Below are 23541 nucleotides of genomic sequence, written 5' to 3' on the forward strand. Positions count from 1 at the left end.
CAGCATTGTGATTGGTCAGCCGCTGAGGGCAGAATGTTTGGTTTTGAGGCGGAGAGTGAGCGGGAATCCGGCATGCAGCAGGAAGACGATTCCTCAGGATTTCGGAAGGCGAGTGTTATAGCGTGTTTACAGAGCATCATGGGAGTTGTAGTTGTGCAATGTGTGGACAAGGCTCATGTAACCTTTATAATCAGGGTGTCCTTCAAAGGGTTACTCACAATACCATAACCACTTCTGTGCTTTGAAGTGGTTATGGTGCATTTAAGGCCCAGTAAGGGCCCCTAGGTCAGTTTCTCCCAGTGAGTTGGTCTGGGCGCAGTGTCCCAGGAGCCGTAAGCTGTAACTGTAATTTAAACTGCAATAATTACATTGCTGGGTAAACTCCGCCTCACTAGAAGGACTTCTGGGCCCTCGGCGACAAACGGTTCCCTGCGCCGGACATCCATCGTCCGCTAACATTCCGTAAGAAAGCATTGATTCAATGCATTCCTATGGGGTCGTCCAAATGCGATCACAGAGCCTGCTGTGCATGCGCATTAGCCACCCCCCCTCCCCACCTGACATGGAGGAGGAGTGAAGGCGAAGCCTGACCCAGAACCAAGGGACATGTATATTTTGTGCATTTACCACTTAATAAAAAAAAAAAAAAATTGCAAAAAAAAAAAAACCCCAAACAATTTCTCAAAACAGTAAATGTACAGAATATCGGTCGTCTATCGGCCTGAAAGTTCACAGATTACCGGTATCGGCTCTAAAAAAAAATAAAAAAAAAATATTGGTCGATCTTTAGTTTAAACACATAATGTAATTCTACAGATAAATTCTAAAAAAAACTACATTTTATTTCAGTTTCAGTAAATTTTGTGGACCCAGGACATACTTGAAAACGAGAGAAATCTCAATGTATCCTTCCTGGTAAAAATATTCTATAAATAAATAAATTGTATCTGTATTCAAATACATAAACCAATCTCTGAGCTCTATAAACATTATGTGTTACTTTTGTCTGATCTGTGGATTTAGTGTAATACTCAAATACTTATTAGTGCGATTAAGAGGGTAATTATTGCAGTTTATCAAAAACTGCAATAATTACCATTGCAAAGTTAAATCCCCTGTATACTGCACCAAGGCCACTTCAATGAGCTGAAGTGGTCTATGTGCCTATAGTGTAACAATTTTTAAATTTCAGGGTCAAACTCGGTTCTGAAAGTTAACCGCCATTTGGCTGGAGGAGCTCAGTGCCGGCTAGGAGTGCGCTTCTTATACAGGGGCACTGGAGACAAGGTACTCAGGATTGGACGAGACAAAGCCGGCGTGACTTGTGGGAAGCAGTTTGAGCGGCTGTAGGGACTGGTTAAAAAAAAAAAAAAGTAAAATCCGCCCTTTTTTTATTAACCCTTTTTATTTTAGATTAGATTGGGTGGCTGAAACTAAATGCAGAGGAGAACATTATAGCACTAGGAATACAAGTTTGCATTCCTAACGCTACTGTGTTCTTTTTTAAAGCAGGGACTATTTCTCCTTTCATGCTTTTACAGCAATAAAGGGACACTGTAGTCACCAAAACCGCTTCAGCACATTGTCCCCCTTAGCCCTCCAATGTAAATCATTGCAGTTTTAGAGAAACTGCAGTAATTACCTTGCAGGACTAAGCCAGACAGCCAGTAGAGGCATTTCCTGGATGGCATTAAGGTAATGTCTTCCTATGGGGAGGGCCCAGTCTGCACATAGAGGACATTATAGTGTTAGGAATACATGTTTGTATTCCTAACACTATAATACCCTCTTAAGGGAGATGTAACCCACATCTGGTGTGCCTATCGTGGCATATTAGTGCCGTAAAGGAACAATACAAACGTATTCATAATGTTGGAGTGTTGCTGAGTTTTATTGCTTTGCAGCTCTGATACACCCGTATACAGTGTAGAATAGAATTCAGGCCAAAAGAGCTAGTCTGTGGCTGTTTTGATCAAGTGGGTTTTTGTTGATTAGTATTTTTATTTTTCAGGTGACTGCTTTTCTAAATGATGTGATTAATGATCAAGGATCAGCAGATAACGGCTATTTCTGTATTGTTTTGGCATGTCATACTGATGTTTTTTTTTACTGTCACAGGATACTGTTCACAAATTGCTCCACCTGCACCTTAAAGAAGATAAAGTGAGAGGTAAGCCGACATCGTGCTAGGTAACCGTCTTCTAGCCGACATAGGATTCCATTTAATATACTTGGATAAGCTTTTCAAATTATTTAATATTTAAATGGATAAAACTTTAAAATCACTTTTTTTAATGTAAAAATATATCTACATCAAAATCTTAAAATATTTTTCGAAATATGGAATCATATGAAAAGCTTATTCAATAATTATCATTATTATTATGACATTTAAAGAGCGACGTCAAATTCTGCAGCGCTTTACAATGGGTGGACGAACAGACATGTAGTTGTAACCAGACAAGTTGGACACACAGGAACAGAGGGGTTGAGGGCCCTGCTCAATGATCTTACATGCTAGAGGGAGTGGGGTAAAATGACACAAAAAGGTAAGGATAGTATTAGACTAGTGACAGTTGCAGAAGAGGAATCAGTTGGGAGCTATTAACAGTTTAATTGATACGCTTTTATGAAGAAGTGGGTTTGTTAATTGAAGCCATAGTGTCTGTCCCATGGTGGTGTATTAATCGATCACTGCAATAATGAGTTCAGAGTCTGTTTTGTCTTTGTAGTATTTATTTTTACTGTAGAACCCACGTGAGCTGGCCATTGGTAGAAATGTTACCTGCGATGAACTAATCAAATTCCTGGTAATCTACACCTGAACAAATCTAACAAGCAGGGATTTATGTGACTCCTAGATTAATTTGGGCGTAGATTAACAGAAATTTGATTAAAGGGACACTATAGGCACCAGAACAACTACAGCTTATTGAATTTGTTCTGGTGAGTAGAATCATTACCTTCAGGATTTTTGCAGTAAGCACTGTCTTTTCTGATAACTTCACTGGCCACTCCACATATGGCTGTTAGAGATCCTTCATGGGTCATGGCTGCCTAAAATGCATCCAAACATTCAGTGTCTCCTCCCTCAGCATGCAGACACTGAACTTTCCTCATAGAGATTCATTGATTCAATTCATCTCTATGAGGAGATACTGATTGGCCAGGGCTGTGTTTGAATCATGCTGTCTCTGCCCCTGATCTGACTCTTTGTCAGTCTCAGCCAATCCTATGGGAAAGCACTGTGATTGGATCAGGCCACCACCTCTGATGATGTCAGCAGGCAGGTCAGGGGAAGAGGCTGCAGCTGCAGATTTAAATACAAGTAAGATTTTATTGTATTTAAGGAGGCAAGAGGGGATCAGTGGGGGGCTAGATGGTGTTTTTAACACTATAGAGTCAGGAATATATGTTTGTGTTCCTGACCCTATAGTGTTCCTTTAATTCTTTGCAGGTGAAAAAGATTTGTGTGAAAGTCTAGTCACTAGTAGGTCTCCCATCACCTTTGATTCATGTCTTGTTTATTGGGTGTCCGTTTGTATCCAATGAACTGCAGGAATGAAGTTCTGCATATAATGACCTATTTAGCCAATGAGCACTTGCTGCACCACTGTATTGATTACAATTGCACGCAAGCATCTCTCCAACCTTCTGAAAGGAAAACTGGAGAACCTCATCCCTACATTTAGCATATGACAGGATCCTTTATCCATATACGTGCACATTGGGTCTGACTGTTTTTGGAAACACTTTGTCTCTGTGGTCTTCCTTGCTTAACCCCTTAAAGACGGGGGACATGCTATGCCGTCCTTGGGGACCTGGCTCTAAACGCCGGGGGGCGGCATAGCACGTCCCCGCCATCTTATGTACTTACCCGGTCGCCGGCGATCCCACGCCAGCGATCGCGGTATGGGGACTCACCTGGCATCTCAGGGAGTCCCTCTTCGCCCCCCCTGGGCCATGTGATCGCGAGGTCCTTGTGAGGACCTCGCAATCACATGGACGGCATAGCCGTCCACAGCAATGCTGTAATGACAGGTACTCCCCCTGCTGTCTGAAAAAAAAATTAAAAGTGTTTAAAACAGTGTAAAAATAAATATATACTTAGATCATATTTTAAAAAAAAAAAAATATATATATATATATATATATATATACCTATATTTGAAAAAAATTATTTATATTATTATTTACACATATATATATATACACATATATTAATTCTACACATATATTTATTTTTAAATAATTAGGTATCCTAATTAATTACAATTAGCGGGACCAGCCTGACAACCCATGCCGAAAGTATAGGGAATTTAATTTGCTAGCACTATATTTAACCCTATAACTTTCCAAGACACCATAAAACCTGTACATGGGGGTACTGTTTTACTCGGGAGACTTCGCTGAACACAAATATTAGTGTTTCAAAACAGTAAAATGTATTACAACGATGATATCGGCAGTAAAAGTGACGTGTTTTTGCATTTTTCACGCACAAACAGAACTTACACGGACGATATTATTGCTGTGATACTTTTTACTGTTTTGAAACACAAATATTTGTGTTCAGCGAAGTCTCCCGAGTACAACAGTACCCCTCATGTACAGGTTTTATGGTGTTTTTCCCTTCGTATAGTGGCAGTACTTACAAGTGGGATGTTCCTTAGGATTCTGGACAAGAAGCTCCCCCTTCTTTAGAATTTAAATGCTGTGCTCCGCCTGCTGCCTCCATATAAGCTGTAACTCAGAGACACTCACCAGTTCTTCTTGTCCCGGCAACGGGACGGACAGGTTCCCCCACAGTGCAGGTGGAGATTTGGTGCGTTCAGCACAGGTTGCTGACCGGGAGGTGAGTGCCCGATAGTTTCCCGGGCGGGAACTGAGCGGCAACAGGGTTCGCGTTACGGAACGTGACCGGGTACTGTCTTTTGTGTTTTTTTCTGACGGAGTTCCCAGGCGGTCCTCCTTCATTGCTCATTACGCATGCGCACAGCGGTGGAACGCACGCCCGGGAGGCTTTGCGTTCCACCAAACACAGAATCGCGCTACTGAGCATGCGCGAAACGGTGTTTGGCGCCAAATTTAAAATTTGGATACATGGCTGTGCAGGACCTTCCTGACCCCAAGGGTGGGTGTACAGTTCTGGTTCTCCGTGTCACCTGCCCTCCTACACGGATCTTAGGTGATTTAAGGTGAGATTTAACTATTGAACTCTCCTTTTTTTCACCTTTTGTTTTTATGCATGCTTCTAGAATAAGTCCTATGTCTCCAGATAAGACAGATATAGACAAGATGTCAACTTCTGTTCCGAAAACCACAAGTAAATCTAAGCAAAATGTGCGTTACCTCTACCTGACGGATGTCGCAAAAATACATGCAATCAGTGCACAACGGATCGGCTAGAAAAAGCCGAGCAGACTGATATGGCATCCTTCCTGAGCTGGTTTCAGGAAAATTTGTCCCAGACATTTGAAGCTTATAAAGATGCTGTGAATAAAGAACTGGCTATTCGGGAGAAACTGCCCACACAGCGTAGGAGGAATAGATCTCCTTCTGTGTCTGACGTCTCTTCACCTTCGGATATTTCCTGTGGAGGAGGGTTTTCCACCAGAAGAGCTGAAGAAATGTATTAAAGAAGTGACGACGGCGGTACAAGAAACTGAACCTACCATGGGTAAGATTAAAGGTTTCCCAATGTCTCCTTAAATCTTGGATCTCCATCATAGAGAATGAAAGAATCCTGAAAGACGTACGTTCATTTCCAAACATTTTGAACTGCTGTTCAAGCTACAGTCTGGAGAAAAATGGGAAGATCTTCCTAAGTGGATGTTCAGATTGCCCAGCTATCAAAGAAAACCACTATACCCATTGGCGAAGTCTCAGGACTTAAAGACCCAATGGACGAACAGGCCGAAACTTCGTGTAGTAGAATATTCCAGGCCGCAGGATATCAGTGCTGAGCTGAATTTGCAGGTTCAGCGGTTCTCAGAGCTCAGAGTGTTTGGCTACAAGCCCTGGAGGATTCCCTTATGGGAAATCTGATACAGATCCTTCCCATCTCTTGTTCCTACTGAAAGATGAGTTTTCTTCGTTTATCAGCGAGGATTATGGGTTTGTCGTCAGTAGCCAGAAGAGCTCTTTGGCTACGGACATGGACAGCTGACTCTGCGTCTAAGGCATCCTTATGTGAATTACCCTTTGAAAGGAACAAATTGGCACTCCTTTGGAAGACATTATTAGATAGATGTCTGATACGAAGAAAGCCCTGCCTCTGGAATCAAGAACCCAGGGATATTAAAGTTTTCAGTACAGGGGTCAGAGGTCCTTTCGTTACCAGGGCGGTTTTGCAGGTCTCAAAAGCATGATGGACTCTGGCCATACCAGCCTGAAAATCCCTGATCTTGTCAGATCTCAGAAGCCATCCAGACTCGGGCCTGGTTAGTACTTGTATGGGAGACCAACTAGGTACCTCAAATAAACAGCCAGTGGTCTAGACAGGAATCAACAGGCATGACAGAAGAGGAAGTTTTTTGACGCCATGAGAGTGGGAGGACGCCTTCGGTTCTTCGCCCAAGACTGGGAAAGAGTGCTTTGTATAGGTGGATTACAAGAACCATTTCAGAAGGTTACAGAATAAAGTTGCATCGAAACCACGTCCATCCTTCCTACTGTCAAGCTATCCATCAGGAGTAAAACGAATGCTCTTCTTCAAGAAATGTGGTAAAGAGGTACCCAAACGTTGGGTATTTCAGGGAGTTTACTCACGCCTTTTTTCTGGTTCAAAAACCAGATGTTTCTTTCCAGCCGATCCTAGACCTGAAACTAGTAAACACCTGCTTACCATGACAGAAGTTCCGTATGGAACGTATTTTGTCTTTTGACGCACATTTTACAAAGGGAGATTACAGGACAGAGTTGGTTTTTAAATATGCTTATCTCCAGGTACCGGTTTCAGAATCTTCCCGGAAGTTTCTCAGGTTTGCGGTTCTAGCAAGAAAGCGAAGGATTCTCCATTTACAATTAAACTCTTCCCTTTGGCCTGTCCTCAGCTCTTCGAGCTTTTACGAAAATCCTGGCACCCATAGCGGCGGTTTTACGTCTGAAAGGTATCTCGATTGTTCCATACCTGGACGTTTGGTTCCTGAAGGCCCAATAAAGACAACTGCTGAATCTTCTTCTCGAGATTACAATGAAGGTTTTAAGAGATCACGGTTGGATCCTGAACCTGGGAAAATCCAAGCTGACTGCGTCACGAAGTCTAGAGTTCTTGGGTCTTAGAGGAAATTCACAGTCCCTCTCTCTTTTTCTACCATTAGTGAAACAAATGAGGATTTTAAAAAGCCGTATCAAAGCTGCATAAAACCTAAGTTCAATCAGAGATGTTATGAGGTTCTAGGCCTCCTCGCTTCTGCAATCCCAGCAGTGGCCTGGGCAAAGGCAGAAGCAATACCATTGCAATGGGACATCCTTTCCCAATGGACACGATAACAGGAAGATCTAGACTCTCCCTTCCACCTATCCAAAGGGGTGAAAGGACTCCTGAACTGGTGGAAACACAGAAACAAAATCTCAAAGGGCCTATCGTTTGCTCAGAAACAATGGTTTATGATATCCACATATGCCTCCCAGATGGGTTTGGGCGCCCATCTAGCTTCTCAGTTCCGTCAGGGTCTTGGAACAGAGTGGAGGCAGGCGCTTCCTGGAGTTTCAGGGATTAAATGCGGTTTGGAAGGCACTGGTTTCCTTCCGTTCAGCCATCACCAATCAGGCAATGAGGATTCAGTCGGACGATGCCACTACAGTGGTTGTTTTTGTATCGCCAGGGTGGCACGAAGGTAAAAGCTCTGCAAGAGCTCTGCTACCACATATGTCTTGGGCTCAAGCGAATCTTCTCGCTATATCAGCTACCCATATCAGAGGGTCACTAAACGTTATTTCGGACGGCCTCAGCCGTAGACTTTGGTCTCAGGCAGACTGGGCACTGTCAAGCCAAGTTTTTTTTTTTTGGAGCTGGGTTCACGCTTCGGCAGGCCGGAGATAGACCTGTTTGCCACAAGGAGAAACAGAAAAGTACAATGTTTTGCTTCTCTCCATTCAGGATTTACCCAGTTGTCCTAGACGGTCTATAGATACCTTGGACCTTCGACATGGCTTATGTTTTCCCTCCTGTCGCTCTTATACCACCGATTGTTCATAAGTAAGATGGAGAAGGCAAGTAATTGGCAGTCCTGCCCTTCTGGCCGAACAGGAGTTGGTTTTCGGAAGTGGAAAACTTGACAATCTCGCGTTGGCATCTCCAGTCTCTTCTCAAGTATTGGAGAATGTGACTCTTCCCGTGGAAACTCTGGAGATTTTTCACCTGACGGCATGGTTGCTGCAAGGTTGATCCTTCCAGGCCATGGTCTCTCTGACCTTTATGTGATGTGTTGCTGTCTTCTGTCCGCTGGTCCACTTCGTAAATCTATTTCAGAGTTTGGATGAAGTTCAGAACCTGGTGTTCACTTCGAGGTTGGATCCGGCCAAAGCCTCTATCCCGGAAAGTCTTTCTTTTTTTGCAAGATGGGTTTTAAGCCGGCCTGGGAGTTTTTGCGCTCATAGGCCGGGTTTCAGCTCTAAATCACTTCCTGGTTCGTGACTTTGCCTCAAACCTGCTTTTTTCTAAGATTTCTTAAGTCCATAAGGCTTAAGAGGCCTCCTAAGTTAGTACCTTTCCCTACTTGGGATCTGTCTCTGGTGCTTCGAGCCCTTTCGGAACCACCATTTGAACATTTTCTGGAGGTTCCTATCAAGTTTCTTACCTTCAAGACGGTTTTCCGGGTGCCTATCACCTCTGCTATTTGAGTAGGTGTGTTCCAAGCTCTCTCTTTCTCTCCGGTATTCACCTTTTTTTCATCAAGACTAGGTGGTCCTCACACCAAGCCTTCTTTTTTGCCTAAGGTTATTTCTAGTGCTGCAATTTCCAACCTATTGTCCTACCGGGTTTTTGTCATTTTCCTACGTCGGATCTGGAAAGAATGTGACATCTCCTAGATGTTAATAGATCCCTGAAAATCTGTCTTCAGAAGACTCAGGGATTAGATCCTTAGATCTATTTGTATTCTTTCATGGCACTAACAGGGGTTGTGCTGTCTCAGGACCCTCCTTTGGCCAGATGGCTAACGTATACAATCAGGTTGGCTTTTCAATCCAAAGGGATTCCCCTTAGTTTCCCTTTAAAGGCTCGTGCCGCTAGAGCTATGACGACCTCCTGGGCTGAAAAAGCAGCCGCCTCACCTGAAGACATCTGCAAAGCTGCTGCTTGGTCTTCCTTACATACTTTTATCAAGCATTGTAGGCTGGACGTATTCTCATCATCTGAAGCTGCTTTGGGCGTAAGGTGCTACAAGCTGTGGCCTGCTGAGTTCCCACCCTTTGTTGTATGCAGGGGTCTTGCTATATCCCACTTGTAAGTACTGCCACTATACGAAGGGAAAAACAGTAATTTTACTTACCGTAAATTCCTTTTTTCTTAGTATAGTGGCAGTACTGGCTTTCCCTCCGCTTTCAAATGGATTAAATTCTATGCATCATTCGGTCTCCGTTTTGGTTCTTTTGTATTACTGGTGAGTGTCTCTGAGTTACAGCTTATATGGAGGCAGCAGGCGGAGCACAGCATTTAAATTCTAAAGAAGGGGGAGCTTCTTGTCCAGAATCCTAAGGAACATCCCACTTGTAAGTACTGCCACTATACTAAGAAAAAAGGAATTTACGGTAAGTAAAATTACTGTTTTCAAAAGTTACAGCGTCAAATATAAGGCTTGTGTTTCATTTTTTTCACATTAAAATTCGCCAAATTGCTTACGTTGCCTTTGTGACCCTATGGTAGCCCAAGAATGAAAATTACCCCTATGATGGCATACCATTTGCAATAGTAGACAACCCAAGGTATTGCAAATGGGGTATGTCCAGTCTTTTTTAGTAGCCACTTAGTCACAAACACTGGCCAAAATTGGCGTTTTTTGCATTTTTCACACACAAACAAATACTAACGCTAACTTTGGCCAGTGTTTGTGACCAAATGGCTACTAAAAGACTGGACATACCCCATTTGCAATACCTTGGGTTGTCTACTATTGCAAATGGTATGCCTATATGGGTGTACATTTATTTCCTGGGCTACTATACAGTCTCAAAGGCAACGTAACCAATCTGGCGAATTTCAATTTCAAATGCAACACGCTATATTTGACCCTGTAACTTCCCAAAACACCATAAAACCTGTACATAGGGAGTACTGTTTTACACGTGATACTTTGCTGAATACAAATATGTGTATTTTATTGCAGTAAAAGCAAACAGTATTATGACATTGACAGTTAAAATGTCACGTAGAACTAAACAAATAACATATCTTATTTTCTCCCATTTTTTTCATATTAAATTATGTTTCATAGCTAAATATTTGATATTAAATGAAAGCCCTGTTTCCCCTGAATAAAATGATATATAATAAGAAGGGGGTGCATTTAATATGAAAGAGGTGAATTACGGTTGGACAGACATATAGCGCAAATGCCAGGTTTTGTTTACGATTTGTTCTGTTCACAACGTGTACATTTGGCTCAGTCCTTAAGGGGTTAAGGGGTTTACGCCCTGCCTATGCAGGGAGACTGTTTTCTAACAGTCTGACCAAAGGTTCATGTATATGGCTGAAGGATCCTGTAATATACTGAAGGTAGGGAAGCGTTTCTCTGATCTGTTTACATACACTGAGGGTTTTTTTGTGTGGGTTTTTAGGGAGTGGTGGGTTCTTTTAATACTTGATGAAATGGTTAATGCATGTTGGGAAGGCCAAAAGAATGGGTTTGGGGAAATTCTCAAATTTTTTGCAATTTGGGTTTCAGTTTAGTCCAGTTTGGTGTGGAGTTTAAAATCTGAAACCTAAATCCCCCCCCCCCAAACCATAGTGTTCTCCCCTCCCCTGTCTCATGGTGTTCTTTCCTCCCAACCACTCTCCTGTCCCATAGTGTTCTTTCTTCCCCATCCCCTGTCCCATAGTGTTCTTTCCTCCCTCCCCCGTCCCATAGTGTTCTTTCCTCCCCCGTCCCATAGTGTTCTTTCCTCCCCTGTCCCATAGTGTTCTTTCCTTCCCTGTCCCATAGTGTTCTTTCCTCCCCTGTCCCATAGTGTTCTTTCCTCCCCTGTCCCATAGTGTTCTTTCCTCCCCTGTCCTAGAGTGTTCTTTCCTCCCCTGTCCCATAGTGTTCTTTCCTCCCCTGTCCCATAGTGTTCTTTCCTCCCCCTCTTCTGTCCCATAGTGTTCTTTCCTCCCTGTCCCATAGTGTTCTTTCCTCCCTGTCCCATAGTGTTCTTTCCTCCCTGTCCCATAGTGTTCTTTCCTCCCTGTCCCATAGTGTTCTTTCCTCCCTGTCCCATAGTGTTCTTTCCTCCCTGTCCCATAGTGTTCTTTCCTCCCTGTCCCATAGTGTTCTTTCCTCCCTGTCCCATAGTGTTCTTTCCTCCCTGTCCCATAGTGTTCTTTCCTCCCTGTCCCATAGTGTTCTTTCCTCCCCGTCCCATAGTGTTCTTTCCTCCCCTTCCCATAGTGTTCTTTCCTCCCCTTCCCATAGTGTTCTTTCCTCCCCTTCCCATAGTGTTCTTTCCTCCCCCTCCCCTTCCCATAGTGTTCTTTCCTCCCCCTCCCCTGTCCCATAGTGTTCTTTCCTCCCTGTCCCATAGTGTTCTTTCCTCCCTGTCCCATAGTGTTCTTTCCTCCCCCTTCCCCTCCCCTGTCCCATAGTGTTCTTTCCTCCCCCTTCCCCTCCCCTGTCCCATAGTGTTCTTTCCTCCCCTGTCCCATAGTGTTCTTTCCTCCCCTGTCCCATAGTGTTCTTTCCTCCCCTGTCCCATAGTGTTCTTTCCTCCCCTGTCCCATAGTGTTCTTTCCTTCCCCCCCACCTCCCCTGTCCCATAGTGTTCTTTCCTTCCCCCCCCCACCTCCCCTGTCCCATAGTGTTCTTTCCTCCCCCCCCCACCTCCCCTGTCCCATAGTGTTCTTTCCTCCCCTGTCCCATAGTGTTCTTTCCTCCCCTGTCCCATAGTGTTCTTTCCTCCCCTGTCCCATAGTGTTCTTTCCTCCCCTGTCCCAGTGTTCTTTCCTCCCCCTCTTCTGTCCCATAGTGTTCTTTCCTCCCCGTCCCATAGTGTTCTTTCCTCCCCGTCCCATAGTGTTCTTTCCTCCCCGTCCCATAGTGTTCTTTCCTCCCCGTCCCATAGTGTTCTTTCCTCCCCGTCCCATAGTGTTCTTTCATCCCTGTCCCAAAGTGTTCTTTCCTCCCTGTCCCATAGTGTTCTTTCCTCCCTGTCCCATAGTGTTTTTCCTCCCCGTCCCATAGTGTTCTTTCCTCCCCGTCCCATAGTGTTCTTTCCTCCCCTTCCCATAGTGTTCTTTCCTCCCCCTCCCCCTCCCCTGTCCCATAGTGTTCTTTCCTCCCCCTTCCCCTCCCCTGTCCCATAGTGTTCTTTCCTCCCCCTTCCCCTCCCCTGTCCCATAGTGTTCTTTCCTCCCCCTTCCCCTCCCCTGTCCCATAGTGTTCTTTCCTCCCCCTCCCCCTCCCCTGTCCCATAGTGTTCTTTCCTCCCCCTTCCCCTCCCCTGTCCCATAGTGTTCTTTCCTCCCCTGTCCCCTAGTGTTCTTTCCTCCCCTGTCCCATAGTGTTCTTTCCTCCCCTGTCCCATAGTGTTCTTTCCTTCCCCCCCACCTCCCCTGTCCCATAGTGTTCTTTCCTTCCCCCCCACCTCCCCTGTCCCATAGTGTTCTTTCCTTCCCCCCCCACCTCCCCTGTCCCATAGTGTTCTTTCCTCCCCCCCCCACCTCCCCTGTCCCATAGTGTTCTTTCCTTCCCCCCCCACCTCCCCTGTCCCATAGTGTTCTTTCCTTCCCCCCCCACTTCCCCTGTCCCATAGTGTTCTTTCCTTCCCCCCCACCTCCCCTGTCCCATAGTGTTCTTTCCTTCCCCCCCACCTCCCCTGTCCCATAGTGTTCTTTCCTTCCCCCCCCACCTCCCCTGTCCCATAGTGTTCTTTCCTCCCCCCCCACCTCCCCTGTCCCATAGTGTTCTTTCCTCCCCCCCCCCACTTCCCCTGTCCCATAGTGTTCTTTCCTTCCCCCCCCACTTCCCCTGTCCCATAGTGTTCTTTCCTCCCCCCCACCTCCCCTGTCCCATAGTGTTCTTTCCTCCCCCCCCCACCTCCCCTGTCCCATAGTGTTCTTTCCTTCCCCCCCACCTCCCCTGTCCCATAGTGTTCTTTCCTTCCCCCCCCACCTCCCCTGTCCCATAGTGTTCTTTCCTTCCCCCCCACCTCCCCTGTCCCATAGTGTTCTTTCCTCCCCCTTCCCCTCCCCTGTCCCATAGTGTTCTTTCCTCCCTGTCCCATAGTGTTCTTTCCTCCCCGTCCCATAGTGTTCTTTCCTCCCCGTCCCATAGTGTTCTTTCCTCCCCGTCCCATAGTGTTCTTTCCTCCCCTTCCCATAGTGTTCTTTCCTCCCCTTCCCATAGTGTTCTTTCCTCCCCCTCCCCCTCCCCTGTCCCATAGTGTTCTTTCCTCCCTGTCCCATAGTGTTCTTTCCTCCCTGTCCCATAGTGTTCTTTCCTCCCCCTTCCCCTCCCCTGTCCCATAGTGTTCTTTCCTCCCCCTTCCCCTCCCCTGTCCCATAGTGTTCTTTCCTCCCCCTTCCCCTCCCCTGTCCCATAGTGTTCTTTCCTCCCCCTTCCCCTCCCCTGTCCCATAGTGTTCTTTCCTCCCCCTTCCCCTCCCCTGTCCCATAGTGTTCTTTCCTCCCCTGTCCCCTAGTGTTCTTTCCTCCCCTGTCCCATAGTGTTCTTTCCTCCCCTGTCCCATAGTGTTCTTTCCTTCCCCCCCACCTCCCCTGTCCCATAGTGTTCTTTCCTTCCCGCCCCCACCTCCCCTGTCCCATAGTGTTCTTTCCTCCCCCCCCACCTCCCCTGTCCCATAGTGTTCTTTCCTTCCCCCCCCACTTCCCCTGTCCCATAGTGTTCTTTCCTTCCCCCCCACCTCCCCTGTCCCATAGTGTTCTTTCCTTCCCCCCCACCTCCCCTGTCCCATAGTGTTCTTTCCTTCCCCCCCACCTCCCCTGTCCCATAGTGTTCTTTCCTTCCCCCCCCACCTCCCCTGTCCCATAGTGTTCTTTCCTCCCCCCCACCTCCCCTGTCCCATAGTGTTCTTTCCTCCCCCCCCCCCCACTTCCCCTGTCCCATAGTGTTCTTTCCTTCCCCCCCCACTTCCCCTGTCCCATAGTGTTCTTTCCTCCCCCCCACCTCCCCTGTCCCATAGTGTTCTTTCCTCCCCCCCACCTCCCCTGTCCCATAGTGTTCTTTCCTTCCCCCCCACCTCCCCTGTCCCATCTTTATCGGTATTACCGGTGATTATCGGCCGATGCTTATAAAAATAATAAAAAATAAATCGCGAATATTGTCTGATCCCTAGTTTAAATGTTATGCAATTGTGTAGATTGGAGATGTCAAACTGCAACTCTTGTTTAACTCCAACCTATACAGGTTTCTGCTAAAAACGATGTTTGTAATAATCATGGCAGAGGTGACCTTGTATCAATCACAGCACTTATAACTGTCCTCTTTTCAGTCAGTGCGGATGCAGTGCTTCTTATGATGGAGATGCTGAACGTGTTTGTGCAAGGTAAGTAAATCAGTATGTTCTATCCTAGAATGCAGGCACCTGATACAGAATACTGTCCAATACTAAACCAAGTCTGATATATCACTCTGTCCAAAACTAACTATGACTAACGGTAATCCTTCAGGACAGCAAGGGTACATAGACAATAGACAGATTCTCATGGTGAGCAAATGCTATTTTTATTATTTATGTAAAAAGAAATAAATAAAATACCACGGTTACTGGTAAAAGGCTGTGTATAAGTTAAATGCTACAAAGGGTGGGGGGGGGGGTGCCTTTAACCCCTTTAAAGGGTACTTCAACCACCGTGACCACTTCAGTGATCTGAAGTGGTCATTGTGATATAAGTCTGTATGTGTAGTGTTTCAGCTTGAACCACTGCACATACATAGTTACTGTTTATTGTGTGCTGGTGGCTAGTTGCACCCTCAGCACAAGTGACTTGGGTAGCCCAGAGCTCTTTTTCAGGATTGTCATTTCTGTGCATAAAAAAAACAAACCAAAATGTATTTCGTCAGCGCACACTGCCAACAGACATAAAAATCTGTCTTCAAGGGGATGATCGTTACCCACGTCCACTGACTATGCGCTCCCTTTAACCCCTTAAGGACCAAACTTCTGGAATAAAAGGGAATCATGACATGTCACGTGTCCTTAAGGGGTTAACCTCCTTCTGTTGTACACAGTATTAAAAAAAAAATAAAACTCCCCCCACGGGTCTGAGATTTTCCAGAACCTGAAGCAATTGTGTAAGCTTATTTTTGGTCTTTAAATTTTGCAGGGATGGCCTTAAATCCCACTGCCCATCAGTCTGTTTTGTGAGACTGTGCTTTACTGTATTTAGCACAACATACTGTGTATTTCTCCCAGGATAGTGTAGGTTAGCTGTTTTCCGTATCACTAACTTCATCCAGCAGAGGGCACATGGAACCCTGCATAGGAACAGAGTCCGATGCAGGCTGTAGTAACTGTCTGTATCATTCCCTGTGCTACTTTAATCATGCATGGTTAGGGTGGGATAAAGGAACTGTGTGAACCTATTGTACAGCTAATGCTGGAATCATCATTAAAATAGTCTAAGGACATAAATGCATTTTTTTAAATAAACAAACTACAATTACAAAGTACCTGTTAAATCTGTGTGCCGCGGTTTTGTGGCTGAAGAACAACAGATTAGCAGGTTGTCTTACTATTATTAAAAATGTGTTCTCTTATAAGTTTTAGAGAATATACATCCTACATGGCTATTTTAATATGTTGGAGCTTGCCACAGCCCGTCTACCTGTGGAGTACTACGCTACTGCATGCAGTTGGCCAGTAGAATGTTAAATGGGCCATAGTTCAGCACAGCTGGAGGGCCAAAGGTTAAACGTTACTACAGGTGGCGGCTGTTAGCAATATGCTGCTGTGCAGGTGTACCAATTAAAAGCGTATTACATTTCACAGATCATTGGGGTCATGGTGAATCACATGCTTTACTCAATATGTGCTCACTTTACATTAAGTGGCACAGCACCACCTGATAACACAAGCACCCCAGATGTTGCTGAGTGTCATAAGAAATAGTCCAGAAACATCTCGGGTAACTGCTCTAAACAGTGTTAGAACGGGAACCTCAAATCTTGCCTGATTATTGCCTACAACTTCCAGAATTCTTTGAATGGAATAGATGGTCAGAGAATCGTGGGGATTGTAGTTCAGCAAATCGAGGGAGTGTGGGGGGAGTATAACAGTGTTAGAATCACAGTCCTCGCTCTTGGGTGAAATTCGGGCTATACCTGGTCACGCACCGACATATTTGCTTTTCCTTTGTCTTGAAGAAGCATCTGCGAGAGCTGCGCGGCAAGCAAAAGGAGAAGAGCTAGCAGTGGTTGACATAGAACATGTAGAGAAAATCCTACCCCAGTTGGTAAGTTATATTGCCCACCCATCATCCATACCATTTCCTTAAAGCATCGAGCAGCTACCACTTACCAACCCTCTCACTTTTTGTTAGCTGTTGGATTTCTAGGTATGGTGGTGGATATAGAAGCCAATAACAAGCCACAGCAGACTGAACATGAATCAAGTTTTGGTCGTCCACCTTCCTCGAGATGACTTTATAGTGATTATTTTATATATAATTTTTTTTTTATTTATTTTTTTAAATCTTGTCTGGAAGCCTGTAACTTTTTTTTTTGTGGACTTTTAAGAGATGACTTCAATAAAAAGTGTTAGAACATGTTTGATGGAGCAGACTCCTAACTTTTTATAAAAAAGGGAGAGGAAGAAAAAAATGAAAGCACTGTCAGCCAAGAGCTAATACCTTGTCATAAGTTTTCCCAGCTCCTCATCACCAGCATCGCCACCCTAGAACCAGCAATAAACACGCCATTAGGATGTCTGTGCCTTTTCCGTCGGTTCATCTCTACTCCAGCCAAAACTAACATTTCTGGAGTAGAGTGTCGTGTCCCGAGTGACTGCTTTATTTACATTAGACTTGGGCAGGGGTGCAATATGTAACGGGTCCATCACACACTAGAGTGGAAGGGGGTGTTATAGATGGCTGAGTGAGTTTGCGGTTGGATTTAATTAGTTTCTATTCACCTGCCTAAAACCGCTACTTGTTTAAGTATTTTATTCTCCAGTTACCATATTTTATATTCAATGCATAGGGGTGAGAAATCAGCACACTCCGTATTAAACGAGTTTGATTTATTACGGCTAAATTAAATATTTTGATTTAATTGATAGATCGAGAACTCGCTTAATACTACGTGTGCTGCCGCCATTTACGTATTGTGCATAATTTCAGGGAATTGTTAAGGCAGTGTATTGATAAAGTCTTGTTTAGAGGAGGGCTCTCTTTGTTTTATTTAATATTAGAATTCTGACAGCTGCATTTAGGCCTCATTATGGGATCATGTGAAGACGGGGTAAGTAACAGAGGATCCCATAGAGTACAGCTATATATTTTAATAGTTAAAGATTAGGTGTGGATATGCCTGAGGTGGAACTCGTTGACAGAACTGCAAAGTGAAGCATTGAATGCTAAATAATACCAGCTATCACAATGTATTGATATTTTTTCACTATTGGGATTCTGCACCTGCGTCAGTTTAGCAGCACCAGAAGTTTGAGGCACGGCTGAATCCAGCTTCTTATTAGCCTTAGTAATGCTTGCAAAATATTAATACAAACCGGATGGCCTGCATTAAGTCCTTGCAACACAACCACTCCACTAAATTCTATTGATTGTTTGCAGTGTCCCTTTAAGTTTGTAAATGTGGCTGTTTGTTGCACTCTGGGTGTGAAATGGAAAGTTTCCTAACAAAGTTTGACTACAGACCATTAACTGCACATTTCAAGCACTCTCCTAATTTGAACTGGACTGGGGCTGGTGCTGGGGCTATGGAAATGACAAATCTGTCTGGTAATAAGAGAAATATATGGTCACAAGTGCCAAATATTATTTACCGACCGTAAATGAATTCAAAACAAAGTTAGGTTCTGTCTGCCTGAAAGGTTAAGGCTTCATTATATTTACTTTATTACAGGAAAGTTAGTTCCATGGGTGTTGTGCAGAATGGAATATATTACCTGTATATACCTTAAAATTAGTAGTGATTGCCGGAGGATTGAAAGGTTCATGGGCTGTCGTGGTGAATGGCTCAGCCAACTCACAATGTGATTATGAAATCTCATCGAGAACATACTGCTAATCGTTTGGAATTCTGGCCACTCTTCAAAAGGAGTTTATGGAGCAAATTGTGACAGAGGAAAAACACAAAACTGTCAACCGCATTTTGAAAAACACTTCCCAAAACAGACCTACCACTCTCAATGTCACAAATGGTTTAATAGCCATCATCCAGCTTTCTGCCTCACCAGCCCAAACGTAAAATATCCTATCACCTCTACAACATCCATCTCCCCCTCCTTACCTTCTGGTAACATTGTGTCCCTTCTCTAACTCCTCCAGCATACCCGCCCTATCAACTTTTCAAAGCACTTGGAAGTCATTAAGCAAACATTGCCCAGACAGGTGTTACTTTGATGCTCAGTCAGTTGATATTAAGTTGTTTGCAGGGAGGGACCGCAAACGGCAACTGATAAAAAGGCACAGAATCCCAATTAACTTTCCACATTCATAAGGATGTTAGCACCCGCCACAATTAAGAGCATATCATTAAGCAGATAAACAATAATTAAAGGGGCAACAGTGATTCCCAAAGCTTTTCTAGATACATTGTTTTCCAATGTGCTTAACAGGCAGAGGAAATGGAGTGATAAGATTGTAGACAGAGGTGTCTTGTGAGAAAGCAAAGGCTAACGTTTAATTCCCTGCTGGTTATATAAATGGAAAGGATTGTCCCTTTTATCAGAGCCCTGCATCTCATGTGTGGCTTAGACAACCTTTCTAAGGAGGCTGTGCCAACAAAGGACCAATTTCAACCCAGGAAAGTAAGGAGCCAAAGAAAGCAAGGAATGTAGAAAACGGGGAGTGCAGACCAGCTTTAGGTAAAAGGTCCCTTTCAGTGGAGATTCCTTGTTGTTGGTAGATGAGTAATTAGCAAAGTCAATACAGTGAAGTGGAAAGTGATCAGAGCCAACTAAGCGGACTTCAAAGTGCTTTGGACATTTTACGTTGACTCCTGCATAGTTAACGAAAGCCCGTGTTGTGCTTAAGGAGACATCATTTGGGATGATTAACCAAAAGCTCTTAGAAAACAACTCCACAAAAAAAAAAAAAGGCATGTTCTTCCGCAAAATTTTTCCACTGATCAGGATGTTACCGTCGTTTCAGCCACGAAACTGAACCATAATAAGCATGGCTATTTGTATATTAACAGAGGAAGAAAGGGTTGTGAATTATTTTATTTCTTATTTTATTGCTAGATGAGCCAGATTTAACCCCTTAAGGACCAAACTTCTGGAATAAAAGGGAATCATGACGTGTCAGGCACGTCATGTGTCCTTAAGGGGTTAAAGGACTCAGACTTCAGCACAGCTGTAGTGAGAAGTAAAACAAGAACCCCGGAACACACATCTGCAATCCATAATATAATAAAGTCCAATCAACCAAAGAAACGTCAGCAGAAAAGCATGGCACCCAGACGTCCTAATGCAAGGGGTGAAACAATCCTTGGGAGTTCAAATGTCCCTCACTTTTTTCCTGAGGAAGAGAAGAGAGAATCAGGCACACACAAGCTATGTAAATAGAGTACACCTTCACACCTCCATGTGGCAGCATGTTCTCACTCAAACCTCGTCAAACACAGGGATCATTTACTAACATGAAAATGACGAGGAATTTAAAGTGAATTTCAAATTTGGGCCAAAATTGATGGAAACATTCCTGACAATTTTTACTTTTGTATATAAATCATGAGAATGTTACCTGGTAATTTCAGCCATTTGGGAACTACTCCATGATCTCTTGGAACCTGTGGCTGAGAATTGGGCGCTTCATAGTCCTCTTTTACGGCAGAGTCTGCAGGTGCTTTTTGGACTTCCTCAGCTGTTGAGGCAGTGAAATTCTCCAAAACCGGAGCTGCAGGAGCTTCCGATGTACGTGGCATCTCTCTGTTGGAGAAATGGATATTGAAGATTTTACGATGGTCTTGAAAAGTTATTTTTTATTTAGTATATTGAAGCATTGCTGCTTTACAAACTTGTAACGGACGTTCGACATGGACTCGGTTTGTAAGTTAATCCATTCGTTTATGGACAAACCAAAGTTTTCTACATGTCTAGTGTTTATTCCCTCCACTTTCCTTTCTTAAGTCATCAGTCTGTGTCACTCCCCTAAGCAGTGCATATTGAGCTGCTACCAGTGATCCAAACAGCTAGACCGACTGACAGAATACTCAGGGAACACAGTAGCTCTCACTGGAGAAGGGACACTTAACCAAAACTGACAATACATTTCACACTCACAATTCTATGGCAGTTACAACTTTGAAAAGTGTTATATACTGCAACACGTTTGTTTATATATCTTACCTGACTACTATAAGATCAGCTTGTGAGGGAGGCAACGGGGCTTGACACAGTTCCTGGCACAGGTAATGATCTGTAGAAAAATAAATTAAGAAAAATGTATGCATATATGCAAACATACTAAGTGTCATTTATTGGCGCTATATAAATTGCAATAATAATAATATTATCCTAAACAATACACAGAAAACATTTGACACACAAACCAGGTGAAATAAATATATACATTTTAATTAGTTTTAAAATAAACTTTTTAAAATTTCCTTTATTTAAAAAATATGCATTGGTGAGGTCTGAACTATAAAATGAAATTTAGAAATCCACACTTCTTTATCCTGCCCCTGGGCGCCTCCATTTTGTTTCCCGGTCATTAGAAGGAGCTCTGTCCTTTGCAGCTGGCAGTCATCATAGAATAGGAGAAATGAAACAATCTTTCTATTTCTTCTTCTAATTTGCAATGTGTAACATTGCTATGCCTGGACTGAACAGGATTGCAATGTTATTTGCTAAATCGAATATGAATTTTAAATAAAACTGCTTAAAAGAAAACAAAAAATATAGGTGATTAGGTTTAATTCCATGGTGTAAATTCCAGAAAAGCACAGGAGAAGCAGCATTCAGGAGTGACAGATCTTGGGCTGTGTCAAAACTCAGATACAATCTATTAATTGTGTTCACCTACGAAGTGACCAAGATCAGCCCAACCAATTAAAATAGAGATGTTTACTATGCTACTTCTGAAACAATAGGAGGTTCATTCACTAGGGGCCAGCTGCACAAGGATTCCACATGGGTCTGAGAGAAGGTGCACCAATATCTTTAAAATAATGGCCCTTTTTTGTGAGTATGTGTCAAAAATCACAAACAAGTGGTGGCAGCAGCTCGTAGGCCTAATATTCTTGCGAAAAATACAAAGGTTACAAACAACACGCTTAACCCCTTAAGGACACATGACATGTCATGATTCACTTTTATTCCAGATGTTTGGTCCTTAAGGGGTTAAAGGGACACTATAGCCACCAAAACAACTTCAGCTGAATGAAACCGGTTTAGTTTATAGATCATAATCCCGCTCAATTCTCTGCCATTTAGGAGTTAAATCACTTTTGTTTCTGTTTATGCAGCCCTAGCCACACGTTCCCTGGCTGTGATTTACAAAACCAACATGAAAATAACTGTTACATATTTAGACTTTAACTCACACATAGGAGACTTTAGCAACCTATTAACAGAGTAGGAGATAAGACATTCTAAATTAAACTGAATTTTCAATAAAGGAAGTGTAAACATTAGATCACTCTTTACAGGAAGTGTGACAAGGGCTGTATAAACAAAGTGATTTAACTCCTAAATAGAAAGTAATTGAGCAGTGAGACAGCAGGGACATGATCTATACACCACAAAAGAGGTTTAGGTGCCTATAGTATGCCTTTAAATATTTACACTGATCAGCAAAATATTAAAATGCACTGTGAAGAATTGAGGTGTAGTGGAGCTGGGCTTAATAACCAAGCCTATGTGGACCTCAAAATTTACAATTCCATTCAATTCTCCACAATCAACAGTCTGTCTAGTCAGTGAATAAACCCATTTGTGTTCTAGCAGTTTCCCCCAGATTCTCTTGACAATTTGATGGTCATTTTAGTCAGTTGCCGAAGAACTGGTGCAGGCTCAAATACAATGAAGCTGAATGGTCGAACAAGTGATAGTATTAGTAAAAATTATTTTTAAAAATTCTAACATAAAAAAATGCCAATGTTCGCCACCATTTATTTAAGGGATACATCACGCTTCATCTTAAAATATATTTTATAGGAAGCCTTTGCTGAAAAAAAATATATATATTCTATTTAGAGCTAACAGTTTGAAATAAAAATTCTGCTATTTGAAATTGTTTGGTCAGTTCACCTGAATTCACGGTTTAATGAGGAAAGAGAAAAAAACAAGTGCAAGGGTTTAAATAATTTATTTCAAAGTATCCTGTTTTACAGTAATTTAGGTTAAACAAATCAGCCAAACTGACCCAATCCACCATCAGTTGAAAAGTGCTGGTGAGCTGCTAAATGACCGGAATCCCTGCTAAGGCTGGCAGTCGGAGTACAATGAGGTACTTTAATTTTCTGCCATTTTGCTATTTGTTTGTCAAATTACCACATCATTTAATGAATTAACCCTTAATATACGTGTGGATGACGGGTGTAAACCATTTTACAAGGTGTCAAAACCTCCTTAGCACAAGATTACAGCTTTTTTACTGCTAGAAACAATCACACTCTGTATAGGAATAATAGGAAATAAATCTTACCCCTTTGTATCTGTGATCCAAAGTGAACAACAGCAGCAGGAAAAAGGTCAGCCTGGGGATTAGATAAAACGCACACCAGGTAAATCACACAATCACACTAGGACACTGCAAAGCAGGGATGGTCAAAAGGTGGATGGCTGGCAAAGTACTGTGGGAGTTGTAATTTTAAAAGAGTTGGGGATCTACCACTGAGACACCCATACTGTAAAAGTATCGTAATGACAGAGGCAGAATCCACCTGAGAAGTTAAGGATTTTTCAGGCATGCCCAGTATATGGTACTGTTTTACAGATCTAAATATATATGTAATTTATGAAAAAGGGAAACATGCACACACACACAAAAAACCAACATAATGATCATACCACACCATAGGACCTTACCACACCAAGCAAAAAAGTACAATAAATAATAATGGATTTTTAATTTCAAAGGAACACTTCAAATACCTAAAGTACTTGAGCTAGCAAAAGTACTATACAGCCTTTTTTTCTAAAATAATATAAACCCACCCAGTATAACTAACTGTAACCTAACCTACACAGTGCATC

General features: G+C 43.2%; 2 protein-coding genes across 2 annotated transcripts in view; one reads left to right on the plus strand and one right to left on the minus strand.

Annotated features, from left to right (window-relative positions):
- The first annotated feature begins 43 nt into the window (after positions 1-43).
- On the plus strand, positions 44-17086 carry CENPX (centromere protein X). Its single transcript, XM_063453402.1, has 5 exons — positions 44-108; positions 2119-2170; positions 14650-14703; positions 16524-16612; positions 16700-17086. The coding sequence occupies exons 1-5, from the start codon at positions 73-75 to the stop codon at positions 16712-16714; spliced, it is 246 nt and encodes an 81-aa protein (XP_063309472.1). The 5' UTR covers positions 44-72; the 3' UTR covers positions 16715-17086.
- Positions 17087-19674: 2588 nt separating this feature from the next.
- The window catches only part of ASPSCR1 (ASPSCR1 tether for SLC2A4, UBX domain containing), a 41399-nt gene continuing 37532 nt past the window's right edge, over positions 19675-23541 (minus strand). The window contains exons 13-16 of the mRNA XM_063456204.1: positions 22991-23042; positions 20689-20758; positions 20084-20268; positions 19675-19858 (exon numbers count right to left, since the gene is read on the minus strand). Coding sequence (XP_063312274.1) covers positions 19848-19858; positions 20084-20268; positions 20689-20758; positions 22991-23042 — 318 coding nt within the window. The 3' untranslated portion in view covers positions 19675-19847. The remainder of the gene's footprint in view (positions 19859-20083; positions 20269-20688; positions 20759-22990; positions 23043-23541) is intronic.

Source organism: Pelobates fuscus, chromosome 5 (assembly GCF_036172605.1).
Source record: "Pelobates fuscus isolate aPelFus1 chromosome 5, aPelFus1.pri, whole genome shotgun sequence".
Classification (NCBI taxonomy): Eukaryota; Metazoa; Chordata; class Amphibia; order Anura; family Pelobatidae; genus Pelobates; species Pelobates fuscus.

Excerpts from the sequence above, each read along its gene's own strand:
- CENPX (XM_063453402.1), top strand. The coding sequence starts at position 73 with ATGCAGCAGGAAGACGATTCCTCAGGATTTCGGAAG. Across the intron at positions 109-2,118 it reads ATTCCTCAGGATTTCGGAAG|GATACTGTTCACAAATTGCT; the intron begins GCGAGTGTTATA and ends TTACTGTCACAG. Across the intron at positions 2,171-14,649 it reads TAAAGAAGATAAAGTGAGAG|TCAGTGCGGATGCAGTGCTT; the intron begins GTAAGCCGACAT and ends TCCTCTTTTCAG.